Source organism: Pan paniscus, chromosome 7, assembly GCF_029289425.2.
Source record: "Pan paniscus chromosome 7, NHGRI_mPanPan1-v2.0_pri, whole genome shotgun sequence".
Classification (NCBI taxonomy): Eukaryota; Metazoa; Chordata; class Mammalia; order Primates; family Hominidae; genus Pan; species Pan paniscus.
In genome coordinates this window covers 49,013,327-49,037,107 of record NC_073256.2, presented here as the reverse complement: position 1 = coordinate 49,037,107, position 23,781 = coordinate 49,013,327, and the positions used below count along the sequence as shown (strand labels likewise).

General features: G+C 39.3%; 1 protein-coding gene across 7 annotated transcripts in view; it reads right to left on the bottom strand.

Annotated features, from left to right (window-relative positions):
* RBPMS (RNA binding protein, mRNA processing factor) overlaps positions 1-23,781 on the bottom strand; it is a 190,024-nt gene that overhangs the window by 97,848 nt on the left and 68,395 nt on the right. For all 7 annotated transcript variants that reach the window (XR_004672855.3, XR_010113122.1, XM_063607162.1 and 4 more), the window contains exon 2: positions 1,548-1,625. Coding sequence is in view for 5 of the 7 variants with exons in the window: in XM_063607162.1 (XP_063463232.1) it covers positions 1,548-1,625 (78 nt within the window). In the remaining 2 variants the exon portion in view is untranslated. The remainder of the gene's footprint in view (positions 1-1,547; positions 1,626-23,781) is intronic.

Here is a 23,781-nt window from a genome sequence, read left to right as displayed (position 1 = left end):
AAAGGACAATTGGATATTTCACTCAAGTAAAACACCACTGGTAGGGATATACTGTGTTCTCAAGTCACAAACAGAAAAGCAGTATAACATAATAGTTCAGAATAGAGAGGGCAGAGTCAGACTGCTTGGGTTTGAATCTTGGCTCCGCCATTTTTTATGTGTGTAAACTTGAGCACAATTTATTCAACTGCTCCAAGTTTCATTTTCCTCATTTGAAAAAATGAGACTCACCCACTTGAAAGGATTGTGACAATACTTTAATAATTCATATAAAGAGCTTGCTGGTGAATGTCTTTCTCTCTATACACCCCAAAACATAACAGTATTTTATACACTAAGAAGATCAATTTGCTTTAAAAGTTTGCATTCTATAAAAAGGATAGAAAAATGGTCCTTTTTATAAAAGTACAACCCGGCAGAAGAAACTCAGGAAATTCTATAAAAGGTGGCACTCTCTCCATACCACCTTCTCTTCCTTTCCCACTTCCTCCCACCTGACCTGGCACCTGACCTCTGTTTCCCTGTACCATCATCATTATTGTTGCATTAAAGCGACGGCTGTCAGGTGGACTTATGTCCATTATGACATGGTGCCCTCTTGGCACATAAGCTAGACTGTTTTATCTTTGTTGGTTCTAACTGGCTGCCCCTGCAACCCTCCTTCCTCCTCCCCAACACTAGAGTTTTTAGTTGTCATATCCAATTCTGTCTTCCTAAGAAGATGAATCCTATCCCTCAACCTGTCATGCCTCTATCACTGGGGACCTGCTTCAGTGAGAATGATCTTTAACCAGAAATCAAGATAGCCCATCACCTAATCGTAAGTGTTGTCTCTGCCAGGCACTGCTGCTAACACATCCACACTGACCAACTTAAAGACTTCCTGAGCACAGGCCCTTCCAGAGAAGGAACATATCCCTTCCAGGGCCCCGATTCGATCAGCTCCAGCTTTCTCCTATCCTCCAAAGGCCAACCTTCAAAAGGTTTCTTCTTTGCAGCATGGTTATTTTGGCTTAGTTTCTACTAAGTGCTTGGTGTCTAATTTCCTATGAAGTTTTCAATCCTAGCAACATTGAGTATCTATCAAGTGATCTTATTTCCACAGGAAGGACAGGTAACTGCATTAAATATTTCAATAAACACCAGGAAATATTACCGTCAACTTACACCTAGGTATCCTTTAAAATTTTGTTTTACTTTGTTTAAAAGTTTTGCCATGAAAAAAATAACGGTGGTTAGGTTCTCAACTCAGTTCATAAAAACCTATTTACATTTCCAAAGAACAGTATCAACAGTACTATTTCAAATAATAAGGTATGAAACTAGAAATAAATCTTCACTTACATTACTGCATTTGAAATATAAATATGTAATTATCCTAAGTGAGACTGTACATTAGAACTCAGTTGTTAAATCTCCTTTACTCATTAACCTTTTAAAAACACCTGTTTTCTTCTCAAATATTTCATTTCTTGCTCCAAAAAGCTCCCAGAAAGCATACAGACTTTTGTCTCATTTTATAATTTCTGAAAGATAAAAAAAGGTACCTTAAATGGTCTGAAAAGCAGGTAGAGCTCCCGAGGTTTGATATCCAGAGGAAGGCCACTGACAAATAGGGTCCGGACCTGGAAAAATAAATTTAGGAAGTGATCAAGGGTGTGGACACTCCAGAGAGTTAACTCTCACCTGATATCTCAGAAACATATTATTCCAAATATTCCACAACTCATACTAAATTCATGCTCTTTCCATGATACAACGAATACTTCACTGTTAAGATGCCACTAAGCCGACACTTTTTTTTTCCTTTTTAAATTTTAGGGGAGACGCAGCCTTCTGTGTAATCTTAAGGTACATCCCCTAAGCCAACACTTGAATATTTCTATGTGAATTATTCAGAGTAAATTACATCTAGTTTATTTAAATTTACAAGCTAACTTTTCCCAACTAGCCATTGCACACTTCTAAAAATGTGAAGGATGGGGGGAGGTTCCATATAATTTAAACATTAGCTTAAGAAAAAAATGACATGAGCACAGTAAATCTGCCACTCCTCTGCCCTAAATATATGGCTTATATAATGTGCTTCAAAAATAATATAAAAACAATTTGTTTCCTCCTGCTTGTTTTGTTGCTGCTTTCCTCATAGGCATTAATTACAATAACTTTAATAAATGTAAAAGTAAAGTTAAGCCCAATGCACCTAAATAGTAACCAAAATGCATTAACTCTTCATCTGTTCGGTTCCAAAACAGCAGGGCCAACCTCACTGACTATTGTTCCCACTGCATTTTTGTTGTTGTTGTTGTTTTTTAAATTTTAAGTACTGGGGTACATGTGCAGGATGTACAGGTTACAAAGGTAAACACATACCATGGTGGTTTGCTGCACAGATCAACCTATCACCTAGGTATTAAGCCCAGCAACCATTAGCTATTCTTCCTGATGCTCTTCCTCCCCTCAAGCCCCCGACAAGCCCAATGTGTGTTGTTCCCCATCATGTGTCCCTGTGCCCTCATCCTTCAGCTCCCACTTGTGAGAACACGTGGTGTTTGGTTTTCTGTTCCTGTGTTAGTTTGCTGAGGATGACTTATAGTTCCACCCATGTCCCTGCAAAGGACATGACCTTGTTCCTTTTTGTGGCTGCATAGTATTCCATGGTGTATATGTACCACATTTTCTTTATTTCGTCTATCATTGATGGACATTTGGGTTGATTCCATGATTTTGCTATTGTGAATAGTGCTGCAATGAACATACACGTGCATGTATCTTCCTAACAGAATGACGTATATTCCTTTGGGTATATATCCAGTAATGGGATTGCTGGGTCAAATGGTAGTTCTGCTTCTAGATCTTTGAGGAATCGCCATACTGTCTTCCACCCACTGTGTTTAAGGCACAATCAACACATAGGCCACCATGTACAAGGTACCTGGCTACGGTGCCACTAATAAAAGTCATTCAAGACACATATGTAAATACATATAGTGCAAAGTGTAGGGTACACACTATGTGCTTAGTGTCTACTAAAACACAGAACACAGGGGAAACACCAGAGAAAGCATCTGAATAAGAATCGAAAGGATGGGCATTTACCAAATAGAGCCAAAAGATGAGGTGGGATCCCTAAGAATCACAGACAGAGAAAAGCATTCACCAAGGCAGTGAAGTAGGAGAAGAAGAAAACATTCTTGGGGAAGGGCAAGCCAAAACTAAACAAGAAGCTTAGGGTCAAACACACAAAACATCAAAAGCCACTGGCTCAGGAATTTGATCTTGATTCAATAGGCAAGGAGTAGCTACTGAATTATCATCATATTTTCTATTTGTTTTTCTCTACTCAAACACAGATGCAGCATGATTGAAAATTCGATGCTCAATTGTTCAATTGTTAACCATGTATATATACATGAAAGATTTTTCCTCAGTGAAAGATGGGGAGAATATTAGACAGACAGACAGACAGTCTGCTACCATGTCTGGCTAATTTTTTGTAAAGATGGGGTTTCACCATGTTGCCCAGGCTGATCTCAAACTCCTGAGCTCAAGAGATCCTCCCATCTCGGCCTCCCACAGTGCTGGGATTACAGGCATGAGCCACCTCGCCTGGCTTTAGGCTTTTTCTAGATTCCTAACACTTCATTGTTTCCTGTTACACAGAAGTGCGAATCACCAAGCAAGGCCCTTTTATTGACCCAGCACAGTACACAGTAAAATGTCATGCCATTTGCATGTAAGTATGTTTGATAAACACTATAATGATGTAAATAGCCCCAGAATTCTGAATGCCTTATTTTATGATTTATTTATAAACAGCTTTATTGAGGTTATGATTAATATATAATAACTACACATCTTGAAAGATGTGATGTTTTGACATATGTATAACCTAAGAAACATCACAACCAAGACAATCTATCACCACCATCACAACCAAGACAATCTATCACCACCAAAAGTTTATTCATGCCCCTTTAATCCTTCCTCCCACTCTGTCCCACCATTCTCCATCCCCAGGCAATCACTGCTCTGATCTCTTTATATTAGTATATATGTCTCAAACACTTACATATACAGAGGGAACCACAGAGTATGTACCCTTTTCATCTGGCTTCTTTCCCTTAGCATGAAGTGAAATTTACTTTGAGATTCAGCTATGTTGTTGAATGTATCAACAGTCTATTCCTTTTTATTACTGAGAAGTATTCTGTAGTGTGGATACACCACAGTTTATCCATTCACATGTTGACATTTAGGTTATTCTAGTTTTGGCTATTACAAATAAAATGGCTATGAACATTCATGTACAAATCTTTGTATGGATGTATACTTTCTTTCTTTTTGGATAAACACCTAGAAGTGGAATGCCTATATATGAAAGGTATATGCTTTTTTTTATGCCCATCAATTCCTTGTCTTATGTTTCAGAACATGGTAAATGTTCTGTGTGCACTTAAAACAAATGTGTATTCTGCTGGGGCTGGGTGGAATGATCTATAAGTATCAAATACATCAAGTTTGTTGTTCAAGTTTTCTGTATCTTTTGCATCCTCACTTCCACTACCCCCAACTTTGCCACCAGATAAACAAGTTCCTGGGGGTCTTTATGAAGTTCGCTGAGGCAGAATTGCTGACAAGTGTCAAAGATACAAACAGTGAGGAAATCCTGCTAATTCAGTGTGCCCTCCCTGTCACCCGCAACTCTCCTCCCATAGTCCAGAAAGTGAACACCATCTGTTCCACTTGGCTGTTCTGGTCAGGACAACCTGGGCAGAGCGAGAATACCATCTTCCATTCATTCAGATTTTGGGAAGTGCCTGTTTTCTCTCTGACACTGTGCCAGGTTCTAACTGGATTACAGAGATTTCCACAAAAATGATAGGATAAGCAGAACTTACGTTCTAAGTGTTATGGTGCCATTTATCTAGTGGTGCATCTTACCATGTGATAAATATGAATTAGAATTTGAGGAGTTAACCTAGAAAATAAACTATTATTTATAATATTATTATAGAGAAAAGGGCTTCATAAATGTCAATTTACCAACAGAGGTTACTTGAAATCTGGGGATTATGAACAAAAGGTTACTTAATATAAACTAAGGTTCATCTGTATCATACAATGAAATATTACACAGCCAATAAAAATGACGTTCAAGGAAAAAGTATATATAGTTCCACTTTGTTCTATAAAGTAGCCAACATGTAAGTATTTAGAGGAAAAAAATTTATCTTATAGTATGTGTACTCAAATGTTTCTATTGTTTAGCCTCAATGGTATAGTAACTGATTTTAATGTTTATTAGCTTATTTGTATTTTCCATCTTTCTAAAATAAATATGCATTAAATACTGTAAGTTTATTTTATTAGGTTGAGAATTACCTCAATTTATTACCTCCCTTTCTTTAAGGGACTAGAAACAAAGTCAGTATTTGTATCAATATTATATTGTAAAGTTTATGGAGGAAATTCTTTCTTATGTAAATATTCCATAATGGAAAGCGAAGAGATTCTTATCTTAGTGTTTCAATAGAAAATTGTTATACATGGGGAAAAAGAAAATCTGAGCTCCCGTCAGGCCTAAGTTTGCCACTCACCCATAGATGCCAAGAGGCTCAAAGCAACTCTGCTTTGTTCATCAAGCTAGAGGCAGATCAGATGTTTGGCATTTTATTTAAACATGGATGAGACTTAGGTTACCTAGAATCTCATGAAGTCCACTATTGTTTCAGAAATCTACCAGAATATCTCATCTCACTCACTGAGATATTCTTTCCTCTAGTAGAATAGACTGACAAGGGGGGGAAATAATTTTTGAATACTTACATTATGTATTTGATTCCAACTAGAGGTCACTTAAATCCGGAAACATAATGTGCTTGGAGTCCTAGAGACCTCCTCAGACTAGGAAAGTCATTAAGCAAGTTTTAAAAAATCACGAATAATGAATGGAAAAAATAGCTTCCTGAATATCAAATTCATGCTTTTCTATGGTGACTGGGATCTAGAATCACAGATTTTTTTTTTTAGATGGAATCTCGCTCTGTCGCCCAGGCTGGAGTGCAATGGCGTGATCTTGGCTTACTGAGACCTCTGTCTCCCGGGTTCAAGCCATTCTCCTGCCTTAGCCTCCCAAGTAGCTGGGATTACAGGTGCCCACCACCACGCTCAGTTAATTTTTGTATTTTTAGTAGAGATGGGGTTTCACCATGTTGGCCAGCCTGGTCTCGAACTCCTGACCTCAGGTGATCTGCCTGTCTTGGCCTCCCAAAGTGCTGGGATTACAGGTGTGAGCCACCGTGCCCGGCCTAGAATCACAGAAATATTTTAAAACATTTTAGTTTCTCTACTCTTATTACCATCATACTTTTCATCTGAGCCACTAAAGGGCACTTCAGAGTTTTGGCTTTGCTAAGCCTACTGAATTCATAGACATGATCCTTGCCTTCAGGGAGCTTACTGTCAGTGAAATAAACTGAATATGTAATGGCTGCCTGTGATAACAGAAAGCTTAGCTCATTCACAAAGTAACTAAAAAAACACCAAGAGTAAGATACAAGCATAAGCAGCATGTAAATTCATGATGAAATACTCATTAACAAAACTGTTCCCCAAAAAATAACAAATGAATTACTACGCCAACTGAACTTTGCAGCAGGTCAAAGCATTATCCAGAGCAGCCCTTAGTTTACCAGCAATGTCTATGGACACAGATGTGCCTGGCACTATGCCTTTAGCATCCGCAGATGTTTACTTTATGGAACACATGGGGAAACATATTTCTTAGACAAGTACACAACATGCCTCATAGAAGTTCAAGAGATGAAACTGCTGACAGCTTTGTCCCAAAGAGACTCAAAAAGATTTGTAGATGTACCTTCAACTTCCTTTTTACCCCAACAGGACTGAAAGAATAAATGCTAGTAAAAATCATCCTGCGCTGGGCAGAAGAGCAAGAGTGTTCTTGGCTTAGCCATTATCCAGCATTCCTGCAGAGGCTACAGTTAGATTTTGGATAAACTGGCCACGTGTTCTTAAATGGCATTGCCAGCTCCCACTAGGAAAGGCAAGACACATTTTATTGACTGGCTTCTCATTTAATAAACTCCGATTCAGTAAGTAAAGTCATTTGTGGCAGTCTTGAGCTTCCCTGGAGAGAAAGGCCAAAAGCAGGCCTTGAAATGGCCCTCTCTTTAATAAAGAGCATATCTAATCTTGTTGGTAATCTAGGCATGAAAATAAAAAGCAATAGAAAAATGCTCGACTTCAGTACACAACAGAGAATAATCACAGACACTTTTCAACTAGCAGCCACATCTGGTAAACACATAGTATCCAAAGACTATGAGCATTTTCTGTGCATGTTCTAGTTTTTCATAAAAGTTTTAAGGTCATCTATCTAGCTGCTCTGAGCTGGCCTCTTGAGGTTCCTCTTAAATTCATGGAACTGGGAAGGATAACTATCTTCTAATGACTCAGGAATGACTGTGTATAGTTACTTATTTGAAACACTCTTGAGTAAACCCATGGTGTTAATGGCTATATTCATCTCTCTCTCTGCTAGCTCTCTCTTAATCTACCCATATTCTTATAGATATAAATGAAGACCTCAAAGCAGCTTTTAAATGTGCTGTATGTTTGAATCATTGTTTTGGAGAAACCATTCTTGAAACACACAGTGGATTCACAGATGAAACCTTTCTATGGGCATTTTAGAGTTTGAAGGCTGTTTTTTGTAGTGTATAACACAGTCCTAGGCACAGAGTGTATGTTCTATAAATATCTCGACTGACTTAGAAATATATGCAAATCCAAGGATTTACATAATCCTGTATCCATGGAGATACACATATTTGCTTGTAAACAGTTCAGCTGGTGACATGGCAAGCAAAATAAGATGGCATTTCCCAGTCACAATTTATCAATAGAGTTACACAACATCAACTGACAAACACCTATATGTGTTTGTCAGGAAAGATTAGTATTATAAGATAAAGAAATTTAGAAGGGAGAAAAGGGAAGTAGGATAAAAACCAATCTGAATCAAGGAGAAAAATGTAAGACATAGACTGAAATGGAGACAGACCCAAAAAGAGAAAGTGCAAAAAAAATTCAGGACCATATAGACCAGAATAGTGGTCAATATATGGTTACCAGGAAAATTATTCACATTTTAATTTATGATAATTAAAACATACTTACAAATACATACATCCAATTTCAACAAATGCAAATTCATACTTAAAGTTTTTTGGGGAAAGAAAAGCCCAAACTCATTAACCTGTACATTTTAAAAGCTGAGTAAGTAGATATCCAGATCTACTGACAAAGAACAAGGTTCACAATTATTAAGGGAAAAAGCAAACAGCACGAACTGCCCATATTCCCACTTTAATTCTCTTAGGGTTTTTATAAGTTAGTACATGCTCAAGGGAAAAAAAAAGGTATCAAAGGAATACATACCAAATTATCTATATGTTAATAGTGGAGAGGAAGGTAGAATTATAGATAACCTTCATTTTATGTATTCATACATTTTGGCATTTAAATTATGAGCATAAACAACTACTTTAAAAATGAGAACAAATCCAAGCCCAAATGTATTTCCTTCGTTTGAAAATACAAACTCAGCATGTCCACTGTCCTTAGAAATATTCTTTCTCATTTTCCTCCCTGTCCTTGATCCTCAGGGACAAGCTTGATCTGGCAAAAATATATTCATGTAACTTGCTTCACATTTCAATTCTGACCAAAAGTCAGTATTTCTTTACTTCTGAAAAAATAATCTAACCAAAAAAGGGAACCAGTGACTAAGGTTGCCCCAGGAGCAGAAACATCCTGGTTTCAGTCAAAGGGGTATTCTTGCTTTGTGACTGCTCTACTAAGACAAGAACTGAGGGATCACTCCCATACCTATGGCAGTGCCATCCCTCTTCTGACAGACCATGTAATATAAACTTGGGTTTCAGAAACTGAGAAGTTAAGGCCGCCACATACCCGTGCAGCATAAATCGCATACAGCTGGGCTGTTTTAATGCACAAGCCGGGCATCAGGGCCCAGCTTGTAAATTTTACACACTGGTTAACTTCTTTTACTCTTTTTAAATAATCTATTAAGTTATTTGTTAACTTTGTAACCATGAGCTGAAACACCAAGTTGCAAGACTGAACCCTGCTGAGGACTGCTGGTCATCTCATTTCCAAAGAAGGCTTTGTTGGCTTGGTAGGATTTCCCATTCAGGCCTTGCCACCATGAAAATGGATTACTGCAATCATTAATATGGCCTGTCAAGCATTTAATTCTGATTGCAGCTCAGCAGAAATGAACTGGCTTTGGTCAAGCTCCAGTTTCTAGTTGGCACTGACTTCAAGCAAAGCAGGTGGTCAAGTTCTTACTTCCTGATAATGGTCACCTATTGGACTTAAAAGACTTGTTCCTTTTCTGTGCCCTGGAAAGGCATGTTTTGGTTCAGGAGGTCACATTGCTATAGACACCAAGGATTGATTAACCATAGGATTTAGAAAAGGGCCACTGGCCAGGTTTGGTGGCTCATGCCTGTAATCCCAGCACTTTGGGAGGCCGAGGCAGGTGGATCACCTGACGTCAGGAAATGGGAGACCAGCCTGACCAACATGGTGAAACCCCGTCTCTACTAAAAATACAAAAATTAGCCAGCGTGGTGGTCGGCACCTGTAATCCTAGCTACTTGGAAGGCTGAGGCAGGAGAATCACCTGAACCTGGGAGGCAGAGGTTGCTGTGAGCCGAGATTGCACCACTGCACTCTAGCCTGGGCAACAGAGCAAGACTCCGTCTCAAAAAAAAAAAAAAAAAAAAGAAAAAGAAAAAGAAAGAAAGAAAGAAAAACCAAAACCACTGTGCTGTTGTTACGGACTCCCAGGTTTGGGTCTCGTTCTGGTCAGGCTGGAGTGCAGCGGTGCAATCATAGCTCACTGCAGCCTAGAACGCCTGGGCTCAAGTGATTCTCCCACCTCAGCCAACCAAGTAGCTAGGACTACAGGTGTGTGCCACATCATCCAATTAATCTTATTATGTTTATTTTTTGTAGGGACGAGGTCTTGCCCAAGTTAGTCTCAAACTCCTGATCTCAAGTGATCTTCATACCTTAGCCTACCAAAGTATTGAGATTACAGGTGTAAGCTATCACACCTAGGCTATTTTAATATTAATCATTGCTCTTTCCTTTCTAAAAGAAAAAGCCATCCATATATTAATAATTATCCAGAGTACATGACTCCCTAGTTTTGAGGGATCCACTAGTATTTGCTGTAAGTGACAGTTATTGGCTGACACAATCTGTAGAATAACCAAATTCATACCCTGATTTAGGGCCTATGGAAACCAGGGTCCCTTTGCCAAGGTGATCACAAAGTTTTTGGTAGGATAATGGGAAGAAGGAAGACTAATGGGAGCACAGGTGGAAGAGAGAAGAACAATGACGTTCCATAATTCATAAGGCAGGACCTGAGCACTGCTCAGATATGCTCGGGGAATAGGGACAGCAAGTTAGCACTGGGTACACCACACCACTATGTTCACTCTTTGAGGAGCCAATCCCAGCCCAATCCAATGCTGACTTCTAATCAGAATGTTTCCTAAGCTCTGACTCTGATAGGACTTTTTTCTTCTTTTCAGACAAAGTCTCACTTTGTCACCCACGCTGGAGTGCAGTGGCACGATTTCGGCACACTGCAACCTCCACCTCTCCCAGGTTCAAGCGATTCTCCTACCTCAGCCTCCCAAGTAGCTGGGATTACAGGCACCTGCCATCACACCTGGCTAATTTTTGTATTTTTGGCAGAGATGGGGTTTCGCCATGTTGGCCAGGCTGGTCTCAAACTCCTGACCTCAGGTAATCCACCTGCCTCAGCCTCTCAAAGCGCTGGGATTACAGGCGTGAGCCACTGTGCCCGGCCTGATAGGACTTCTTAAGAAGCAAACTCCAACCCAGGCCATTCCTCATGTCTGCCATATATCTAAAAGGAAAAGAGAAAAAGTGAGAATTCCTAGGATTTTAAGCTGCCAAAGTATAGGCAAGAGAAGTGTCTGCACACGTGAACACTTAACCTCGTTATTAAGAAATTCCCTTAGTACTGTCAGACACAGAAGGAGGGGGGTGTATCAGATACAAATCAAGAATTTAAGGTTTGAATTAGGCTAGACAGGAAACTAGATATATGTGTGTATACATGAGAGAACTTGACCTCGATATTAGGGAAATTCACTGAATGCTGTCAAATAAGAAACATGGTTGTCAAATCCTTAGAGTTCAACAAGAAGTTCCTTATAAAGGCAGGATGCTTCATCCCTTAACTCTGGTCCTGTTCTTACTCCATCCTTTAGTTCTTCTAACTAATTTTTAGGTGGCTTGCTCTATTTCAACCCTAGTCAGCCTATGAAATGTTACTTTTCATACAATTTCACTGCATACACTGCTAAAACATTAAGTTTTTAAATGTATACATCAGTCCAATGTATTATGAACATAAAGTTGCATTCTAATGCCCTAAGGTGTACATACCCTTATGGTTTCACCCTAAGTACCGTGAAGTTTAATGTCAAAATGATCACCACAATAAAGACTTTTCCATGGACTGACAAAATGAAATACAAGCACAGAATATGAAAAAGATCTTATCAAAATTCTAAGACCTCTCTTCCTTTCTCTTTTTGCATAATCTGGGTGACTCATTTTACAAAACAGATTTGTTCAAAGAAACAAGTCATTTCACATCTCTCAAACTACCTAGTTAAAACTAACCCAGACAACACCGAGTTCTTCATGGTCATTTAAAGTACCAGGAAAAAAAAAACAGACATTGGCAGTTTACAGTTTCAACACTGCCCAGGACTCTCAAGTATTTATTGCTTTTGATATTAGCAGTAGACAAACTCTATCTGAGGAACTTCATCCCATTGCCAACTTCAGTTTACAATGCATTCTTAAAACTATGCAATATGCTTCTAACAATTAGAGAAGGTGTGAACTAGAAAGCTGGGGTGGGGGGAGGTTTATTTCCCAATATTTAGTTATCAGAAATTACCCAATATATAGTTTAAATTCCTTGGTGCCAGGTCAGTTAGTTCACCTTTAAATTCAAAGTTCTTTCCCATATGATGGTGAGCATCCCAGTACTTGGCAGGAGGTGATCAGTATCTATCAACTAAATGAGTGAATGTAAAAATTGAGTCAAAGTACTAAACCAGATATAAAAGAGAGGGCCATATCATTCATGAATATCTAGATATGAACACGTAAATATGAAGAAAGTCATTATAACTTTATTTTAAAGAAACGGGATGCACTGGCACAATCATAGCTCACTGCAGCCTCAACCTCCTTGGCTCAAAAAGATCCTCCTGCCTAAGCCTGTCAAGTAGCTAAGACAACAGGTATTCACAGTGGGCCTGGCTAATTTTTTTGTTTTCTGTATTTGTAGAAATGAGGTCTCCCTATGTTGCCTAGACTGGTCTTGAACTCTTGGGATCAAGTGATCCACCCGCCTCCACCTCCCCAAGTCCTGGGATTACAGGCTTGGACCACCAAACCTTGTGAGTTTGAATATGCATTCAAGAGGTTAAGTGCTCAAAGCATGTGGTTCACAGAACAACCAAAACACATGGAGTCTGCTGGGATTCAAATCCAGGTTCTGCAACTCACAAGGTATGCACTTGGACAAATCACTTAACCTTTCCCTTCCTAAGTTTCCTCATATTAAACTATGTCCACAATTTCTTTGATATTCCTCCCTTAAAGAAGTGGAGCTTAATCCCCTTCACCTTTAGCATGGCTTCACTTAAGTGATTCCCTTCTAGTGAGCAGAGTATGGCAGAAGTGACAGTGTATGACTTCTAAGACTGCGTCAAAAAAGGTATTCTGGCTTCCTTAGCAGAAGCAGCTCCTGAATTACTCACTCTGAGTGAAGCCAGTTGTCATGTTGTGATAATATTTTAACCCTATGGGGTGGTCCACGTGATAAGTAACAGAGGCCTCTGGCCAAAAGCCATGTGAGTGAGCCATCTTGGAAGCAGATCTCCCACACCTAGTCAAGTCTTCAGATGACCGCAGCCCCAGCTAAAATGTTGTGATTCCAACCTTATGACCCTGAGCTAGATCCACCTAGCCAAGCTGCTCCTAAATAACGGTTAAGCTGGTAAATTTGGGGTAATTTGCTACATAGTTTTTGCAAGGATTAAATGAGTTAACTACATGTAATGTGCATAGATTTCAATGCTTGGTTCATAGTAAGGGCTCAGAAAAATGTTATCTATTATAAGGTGGCTTACAATGTTCACAAAAAAGATGCATTTTCATGTACCAAAGGCAATCCTAAGAGAAGGTGCATGTGATGGTATTATCATGCAACTGTTATACACAGGCTTGAGGTGGGCAAGAGACAAAATAAGTCTGCATCCTAAAAGGAACCAATGCATAACTCAAAGTAGAAGCATTTTTCGTATTACGGACCCCAATAGTATGACTCAAAATCTCTTCATTACCATCACTCTGTCTACCTTTGGAAAAGGCCGCGGGCAAACTTCACTCTGGCCAGCACCCCACCATCATGCTCCCCATGCATCCTTCCAAAATCCATTTCTTAGATCTCAGTCAACTTTTGACCCATCAGGAAAATCTCTGCCTCTCTTTACATTCCATTTTTGAGATTAAAAACAACAACAACAAAAAATCAGGCCAGGCACAGTGGCTCACGTCTGTGATCCCAGCACTTTGGGAGGCTGGGACGGCGGATCACTTGAGGTCAGGAGTTTAAGACCAGCCTGGCAGACATGGTGAAACCTCATCTCTACTAAAAATACAAAAATTAGCTGGGCGTGGTGGTGGAGGCCTATAATCCCAGCTACTTGGGAGGCTGAGGCAGGAGAACCGCTTGAACCCAGGAGGAGGAGGTTGGAGTGAGCCGAGATTGCACCATTATACTCTAGCCTGAGTGACAGAGCAAGACCCTGTCTCCAAAAAAAAAAAAAGTATAATGTTACTTAATTTTATAATATTCCTGATTTGTTTAATCATCACTTTTTATTGTAGTATATGGTATTTTAGCTACTTTATATTTACATTAAAATCCATACCTGATTGTATCTCATATGATACAAAAACAAGGATAACACTGGTTCTGGCGAAGATGCAGAGAAACAGAATCTTTCACATATATTGCTGTTGGGAATGCAAAAAGGTACAACCACACTAGAAAACAGGTTCTTATCAAACTACACAATTTCCAAACAATCTAGCAATTGTACCCTTGGGCACCTATTCCAAAGAAATAAAAACTCATGTTCACACAAAAACCTGAATGGTTAAACAAATTAGATATATCCATAACATGGGATACTAATCAATGAGAATAAATAAACTACTAATACAAGCAACAACTTGAACGACTCTCAAGGGAATTACACTAAGTAAAAAAAGCCAATCTCTAAAGATTACATAAGGCATAATCCCACTTATCTACTCAAAAGCAACCTCAGAGATCTCTGTAGTGGGGACTTGTTCTGTAACTTGACTGTGGTGGTGGATCCATGAACACACACATATAATAAAACTTCACAGAAACAAAATTAGTGGATTATATCAATTTCTTGATTGTGACATTGTGCTACAGTTTTCTAAGATGTTACTACAGGCAGAAACTAGGCAAAGGGCACAAGTGATCTCTCTGTATTCTTAGAACTGTACATGAGGCCGGGTGCGGTGGCTCACGCCTGTAATCCCAGCACTTTGGGAGGTCAAGGCGGGTGGAACACGAGGTCAGGAGATCAACACTATCCTGGCTAACATGGTGAAACCCTGTCTCTACTAAAAAATACAAAAAATTAGCAGGGCGTGGTGGCACGCGCCTGTAGTTCCAGCTACTCAGGAGGCTGAGGCAGGAGAATCACTTGAACCCAGGAGGCAGAGGTTGCAGTGAGCTGAGATTGGGCCACTGAACTCTAGCCTGGGCGACAGGGCGAGGCTTCATCTCCCAAAAACAAACAAACAAACACACTGTATGTGAAACTACAATGAGGTCAAATTTAAAAGTTTAGTTAAGCAAATTTCAGTATACCTTAAATAAATTTAAATATTTAAAAATGTTGAAGAAAAATTGTCCCTAAAAGTTATCAAGTCACTTTTTATTAGGGGCCTATTTAGATTAAAACTATATAAATCACTTCTTTATGATGCCATAATCCTGTCAGGAATAAATAATTATATCAACATCAATGAAGAGATTGGTATCAGCTGGTAAAGCTAGGCAGTAGAAGCTATGTAGTTAGGGGTGCATATGCATTTTTACTTTAAAGTCCCACCAGAAGACTGGTCTTTTTCCCGTTAATTTTTTTTTTTTTTTTTTTTTTTTTTCAGATGGGGTCTGTCACCCAGGCTGGAATGCAGTGGTGTGATCTCGGCTCACTACAAACTCCACCTACCAGACTCAAGAGATCCTCCCCCACCTCAGCTTCCCAAGTGGCTGGGACCACAAGTGTATGCCACCATGCCTGGCTAATTTTTTGTGTTTTTGGTAGAGAAATACAAAATGTCAAAACATTTATCGAACTCCTGAGCTCAAGTGATCCACCCACCTCAGCCTCCCAAAGTGCTGGGATTACAGGCGTGAGCCACCACACCCAGCTCCATTAATTTTAATTGACTAGATTCAATAATCTAAAAGGCAATAAAATAAACATGACCCGGCCGGGCGTGGTGGCTCACGCCTGTAATCCCAGCACTTTGGGAGGCCGAGGCGGGCGGATCACGAGGTCAGGAGATCGAGACCATCCTGGCTAACACGGTGAAACCCCGTCTCTACTAAAAATACAAAAAATTAGCCGGGCGTGGTAGCGGGCGCCTGTAGTCCCAGCTACTCGGGAGGCTGAGGCAGGAGAATGGCGTGAACCCGGGAGGCGGAGCTTGCAGTGAGCCGAGATCGCGCCACTGCACTCCAGCCTGGGCGACAGAGCGAGACTCCGTCTCAAAAAAATAAATAAATAAATAAATAAATAAATAAATAAATAAATAAACAAACAAACATGACCCTTTAAAAAGAGAGGTTTCAACTTATAATTTTCCTGATTTGTTTAATCACTACTTTTTACGGTAGTATAAGAAATCTTAGCTATAGTCTCCTTTAATATCTATACTTAATTCCAGATATATCTGATGTAATATAGAAAATAAACAGCAAGAATATAAATGTAAAATATTTTGAAGCTAATACCAGGAAAAAGACCAAGAGTGTCAAGCCTAGGGACGTTCACAGAGCATAGGTGTATATGTAGGCTAACAGGGCTTTGGTGAGCTCTCTACTAAGAACCATCCACTTTTCTAAAACTGTTTCTACAGAAAAAAATCCATCCAGCCACTATTTAAAACACCACATGGCTGAAATACAAGTTTTTAGAACACAACCTATTTTACATTAGTGCCTTTCTCTAATTCACAAACTAGTTTACTTAACACTATAAAGCCCAGTGCTGATAATGAGTACTTCCAGTAAAAAAGCAAACTTCCATTTTAAAGTTTAGATATTTTTAAGTTTGGATTTTTAGTTTAGATTAGCTTTTCCAATTGTTTGCATTTCAAATTTCAGAATACATTCAGTACATTTAGGCTACAATTAATATGCCCCAGCCTACTTAGTACTCTCCACCAAAGACATATTTGTTTAATCTGATAACCACCTAATTATGTCTGTTAACCATTTATGTGGTTGTATGAATCAAGTCAATATTAAGTTTATATGTTGCTTATATGCATGTGTAACTATGTAAAGAGACACAGATCTTACAAGACTTGCTATGATGTACAACTAGCAATGTTATGTGCCTGCTGGAAACAACAAAAGACAACAAATGTGAGAGGAAAAAAAAAGGCAAGGTTTGTGGTTGAGAAATAATCTAGGTTAACATGATTATATGTGCTTTTAAATTGACCTAAAATATTTTTTAAAGTTTATTGAGATATTTAATCTGGCACTGTATAAATTTTTAATGACTATAATGGGAGGAAAAGACCATTAAATTGAGGAGTGTGGTTTAAATCATGTTTCTGTTTTAGAACAAACTGTTGAGGGCTTAGGGACTGACCTTGTTGGGTCTCAGTTTCCTTATTTATGAAAGTGTACAAGAGTTGATCTCCAAGTTCCATTCCAACTCCAAAGGTATAATGAAAGGCTTTTGTTAAAAGCATACAGAGGTCACCGAACACCAGGTGGGAAGACCTACTTCTTGCCATTGAGAACCTGTCAATTGAGCCACTTTTCACCACATATTTACATTTATTTAAATTGTACAATCTATTTATGTTTCATGTAATAATTAATATAGAATGAAGCTGGGCACAGTGTTCATGCCTGTAGTCCCAGCTACTTGGGAAGCTGAGGTAGGAGGATCACTTGAGCACATGAGTTCAAGGAAAGCCTGAGCAACAGAGATCCCATTATTTAAAAACAAAAAACAAAAAAAACCACAAACAAACAAAACCAAAAAAAACCACTGGGGGCAGTGGCTCATGCCTGTAATCCCAGCACTTTGGGAGGCCAAGGTGGGAGGATCACTTGAGGTCAGGAGTTCGAGACCAGCCTGGCCAATATGGTGAAACCCTGTCTCCACTAAAAATACAAAAACTAGCCGGGTGTGGTGGCACGCCTGTAATCCCAGCTACTTAGGAGGCCGAGGCACAAGAATCGCTTGAACCCAGGAGGTGGCGGTTGCAGTGAGCGGAGATCGTGCCACTGCACCCCAGCTTGGGTGACAGAGTGAGACTCTGTCTCAAAAAAAAAAAAAAAAAAAAAAAAAAAAAAAAAAAAAAGGCCAACATGCTGGGTGTGGTGGCTCATGCCTATAATCCCATCACTTTGGGAGACAACAAAGTGAGACCCTATCTTTACAAAAGCTAGCTCTGGATGTGGTGGCCCATGCCTTTGGTCCCAGATACACAGGAGACTGAGGCAGGAGGATCAACTGAGCCCAGGAGGTTGAGGCTGCAGTGAGCCATGTTTGCACCACTGCACTCCAGCCTGAGTGACAGTGAGATCCTGTCTCAAAAAACAGTGTCTGAGGCCACAAATTTAAAGAATTTAGCACAGAATTGTCAGTGCAAAACAAGGTAAATGGACTACAGAATTACTGATGTGCAACCAGTTCATCACAGACACTGACCTAACAGCCATAACCAAATCTATTTGTTTTTGTTTTTTGTTTTTTTTTTTCTTGTGAAAGAATTACTCAGCAGAGAATAGTGTTAAAGCATATAAACTGTAGAGCCAGACTGCCTGGGTTTGAATCCCAGCTCCAACACCAATTAGCTGAGCAATCTTGGACCAACTATTAATTAAATGAGTGCTTTAATGTCATCTGCAAAATAGGAAGGATAACAAAACCTACCTCTCAGGGTTGCTAAGAGGAATAAATCAGTGAATATTTGCAGAACATTCAGAAAAGTACCTGACAGAGAGACTAAGTAGGACCCAAGGTTTTGTTAAACAAATTCAGTAGGCCCTTGCTATCTGTGAGTTCCACATCATGGATTCAAGCAACCACAGATCAAAAATATTCTGAGGAAAAAAAATGCATCTGTAGTGAACATGTACAGACTTTTTTAGGTCATCATTCCCTAAACATTATAGTATACCTATTTACATAGCATTTATATCATATTAGCTATTGTAAGTAACCTAGAGATGATTCAAATGTACAGGAGGATGTGCATAGGTTATATGCAAATACCATACCCATTTTATATCAGAGACTTGGGCATCCAGGTTTTGGTATCCTCAGAAGTCCTGGAACCGATCACCCACAAATACTGAGGGATGAATATATAAACTCCTCAAATGCTACCTTGTTACACTTTCTGCTAGCAGGGACAGAAAAAATACTTAAAGAATATAAATCAAGGCCAGGGCGGTGGCTCACGCCTGTAATCCCAGCACTTTGGGAGGCTGAGGTGGGCAGAACACGAGGTCAGGAGTTTGAGACCAGCCTGAACAAAATGGTGAAACCCCGTCTCTACTAAAAATTAGCTGGGTGTGGTGGTGTGCGCCTGTAATCCCAGCTACTCAGGAGGCTAAGGCAGGAGAATCACTTGAACCCGGGAGGCAGAGGTTGGAGCTATCGCACCACTGCACTCCAGACTAGGCAACACAGCAAGACTCCGTCTCAAAAAAAAAAAAAAAGAATGCAAATCAAATTCTAAAACTTAGGATTTCATTTAGCTACAGATATTTTGAGAAGTTACCCATAATAAAATAGTGCTTCAATCGCTATTAAAGAAAAAGAACATTACCATTGAACAAATTGCATATCACTAAACAAATTAAACACAAATATTTCATTATTAATACTGAATTTCCAGTCTGAAATGTTTATTTATACTACTACCACCATGACCACCACCTTTCAGGACCTTGGAATTTACAAAGTTTAACCTGTGAATGAGAATACAGATTTGTAATATATCTGTAAAGAGCACAAATAAAATAGCATTATTTTACAGAAACCAGCTCAATATTTTCCATTTTGTGAATTTCAAACATCTCGGGCAGTTTCCAAAACTGTTCTCAAAACTGAGAAAGGATTCTCTCAAAACTGTCAGAACCTGGGGGCATATGAAGGATCTTTCAGAGCAGACATGACCCAGCCTGTCAGTGATCTTTGGAACCTGGTAAGACAGGCCAGCATTGGCCAGAACACAGGCAAAGATATGTGCGGGCAAAACAGTTCTCACAGTGCCAGAGAGTCTGTGTTTTAGTACGACCAAATAAAGATACGACCAACATCCCAGATATGCAGTTCTGTTGTGCCAAAGGTTCTGAAAGTTCTGTTGTTTATTTTTTTGTGTGTGTGTGAGATGGAGTCTCGCTGTGTCTTCCAGGCTGGAGTACAGTGGCGTGATCTCGGCTCACTGCAACCTCCACCTCCGGGGTTTCAAGCAGTTCTCTGCCTCAGCCTCCCAAGTAGCTGGGACTACAGGCGCACGCCACCACGCCCAGCTAATTTTTGTACTTTTTGGTAGAGACGGGGTTTCACTATCTTGGCCAGGCTGGTCTTAAACTCCTGACCTCATGATACACCACACGTGACCCAAAGGTTCTCAATCACTCTTGCAAGGCCACATCTAAGCTATTGTTAATTACAGGTAATTTGTTCCGATCCCAGGGAAAGAATTTCCAAATATTCTAAATATAATAAAATATAAACTCTCATCAGAAATCTTAAAAGATTGTATATGTATGTTAAACTACAATATAACCATGATTTTAAAAAAAAATCTTTTTAGTGTGGTTAATATCACACACCACATGCAATACTTTTTTGCTAACTGAAACTGTGTCAAAAGTACTATGGACCCAGGGAATAAGAATATGGACCCTTAGCCTTACACCTCCATCCCTCAACACCATCAGAGTGTAAGCAGCGCTTAGACAACTGGCTCACAGACCTTCGATGACCTTTTAAGGCTAGCACAAGCATCATTTTTTTGCCCAAATATCTTCATCTTTGCTGGAGAGTATACCACTCATCAGAAATTTTCGATTTTATTTGCAGTATCATCTTAGATGACAAAAACTAGAAACGTTAAAAAACAACAAATATCAGATACATATATAACATACACACAGAAAGACACACATCTAGTTTTTGAAATGCATTAAAAAACACACACACAACAAAATTATTGCTCTTCTGACGGCACTCAACACTGCTAGCATGCATCAGTTTCTTCCAATTATATCAAAACAAAATCCCCAAGCCTCTGGCCTCCAAATGTTCCATTCATTACCTCCCTGGGTTCTACTGGCTCAGTCTTAATACCACACATTGCTTATTCCCAAATAAAAGCATTTTCTTTTATTTATTTATTTTTATTTATTTTTTGAGACGGAGTCTCACTCTGTCGCCCAGGCTCGAGTGCAGTGGCGTGATCTCAGCTCACTGCAAGCTCCGCCTCCTGTGTTCATGCCATTCTCCTGACTCAGCCTCCCGAGTAGTTGCGACTACAGGCGCCCACCACCACGCCTGGCTAATTTTTTTGTATTTTTAGTAGAGATGGGGTTACACTGTTAGCCAGGATGGTCTCGATCTCCTGACCTCGTGATCCACCCACCTCAGCCTCCCAAAGTGCTGGGATTACAGGCGTGAGCTCCCACGCCCGGCCTGCATTGTCTTTTATAATTATTCTTTACTTCCAGAGAAGGCTCTCTTCTACTCTTAGAAGCCCAAATTAAACTCTCCTTCCCCAAAGCAGCTTTCCCCACTGCCCCAATTCCTTTTCTCTTCTGTACTCCTAATGCATTGTTTATACCACAGTCAGGACTTACTTTTTTTTTTAATTGTTTCACAGGCTTTAGTTAAGTCCTCTCCAATTTAATTATAAATTCCTTGACAGTAGGCAAGGTATCTCATTCACTTATCATTATAACTTTGAATCAGAGATTTAAATTTCCTCAGACCAGGGATCTAAGTTTCCTTTTGCATTGGAATGACACACTCACTTAGAGAAAGCCCTAACTGGGTAGTATTTAAATTATTTCACAGAAATGGTCAGGAATTTAGTTTTAAGAGGAAAAGACTCCCTTCTCACTTATCCATCATAAGCAAGAATTTAAACCCATGAAATGATTTATAAAATACACGAATTTGAGGCCGGGCATGGTGGCTCATGCCTGTAATCCTAACACTTTGGGAGGCCAAGGCAGGCGGATCACTTGAGATCAGGAATTCGAGACCAGCCTGGCCAACATGGCGAAACCCCGTCTCTTCTAAAAATACAAAAATTAGCCGGGTGTGATGGCAGGTGCCTGTAATCCCAGCTACTTGGGAGGCTGAGGCAGGAGAATTGCGTGACTCGGGAGGCGGAGGTTGCAGTGAGACAAGATCATGCCGCTGCACTCCAGCCTGGGCCAACAGAGTAAGACTCTGTCTCAAAAAAACAAACCAAACAAACAAACAAAAAGAAACCCAAGAATTTAAGAACTCAAATTAGATAACACTACTTTATTTAATCATGGATTTATACACACAAATAATAGATTCAACAATGTGTAACACAGTAGTACCCTAAAGTATTTGATAATTCATTTTTTTGTCTGACACAAGGATTACTCCAACACTAAATTAGAGGCCAACACATTTATTTCTTTATAAGAAACAAATCCTTCTGCTACGTTCAAAGAGGATGGTACATAAACTATGTAATTATAAGGAAAAGAATGCATCATTCATTTCTCTAAATAACAACAATTTGTCCCTGAGGTTGAAGCACACTCACAAGTTTAATGTTAAGAAAAGGAGTTGCAGAGTAAGACATGGCAAATCACACATATAACCTCTCCCCATCAGCCCCTACACATACACCCCTAATGTACTTCATGACGGTTCATCATTTTACTATTTTAGATCTTGTTTCCTTGCAGACTAAATGTAACACTTGCCATCTTCAGGACACTATCCATGGAACAGACAATAGTATGAATAAGTTAATTAATCAGTTAATAAACTCACACTAAGTTAATACTCATTAATCAAGTATGCTTACGTTATGGACAAACAATATCATGCAGTATTTAGCTATACACACTTTCTGGTTTTCAATACTAAACTAGCAATCCTGAGCTGCCTCTTTACTGCTGCTGGGGTAATGTATGTTCAAGAAAACAAAAGGGATGATATGAGTTCAAAAAAATATAATCAGAAAGGTAATCTGCTGGGAGAAGGATCACATAATTCAGTATTTCTTAAATACGCCTGATCTCAAGAATGTCCAGGATGTCTGTTAAGAGACTGCTGGAGATCCCTCCCAGAAATTCTGATTCAGTCGATCTGGGGATGAGGCTTAGGAGTATGAATTTTTAATAAGCAATACAGATGAACTTCCTGATCAAGCACATTTGGGAAATATGACTAAATCCACAGGAAGGTTTTCTAGTTTAAAAAAACATACAAATAACATTCAATTGTACCTACTCCCACTGAGATGAGACTGTGGCCCTTGAAAGCTCCTATTGCCAAGTGCCACTGAAGATCGTTGGGAAGATTTTCTTGATCTTGGAGCAGAGGCCTTTGAATCAGGCCGTGAGTGAATCTCACACAGGCAGAGAAAAATTAGACCCTTTTGTATAAGAAACAGATTTGCAATTAGATTTTATAAGGTACTTCTGCAGTTATTTAGGAGGAAATAGCTAAATCTGTGCTTATACTAGTGATAGCATGAACTTTCACTATTATTCTTTACTGTGAATAATGTAATAAGAGAACAATTCTTCTGAGACACCCCCAAAATTTCCAAGAAGCTAAAAGCTGTTTTGTTTCTTTTTTTTAGAAAAGTAGAATATATGAAAAGCAGATCCACAAACCAACAGTCAGTGATTAATTAATGAGTGCTTCCTACTTATAAAGAGTTGTAAAGCAATTCACATCCATATTTTCATGTAGCATTTTATTGAAATGTAGATTCTGATTTAGTAGATCTAATGTGGGGGCTGAGATTCTGCATTTCGAACTAGCTGTCAGGTACACAGATCATATTACAAGATTCTACATGAACCGTTACCCAAACTTTAACATACATTAAGGACCACAGGGAGAGTATGATGGCTATTTAAAGTGAAGAATCCTGGATACTCTAAGTAAGGTTGGGCCCCTGGAATTTGCCTCGTTAACAAGGACTCTAAATGATGCGGATATAGGCAGCCCATAGAACACACACTGAGAAATACTGCTGCAGAGACCACAACGAATCCACGAGGAAGGG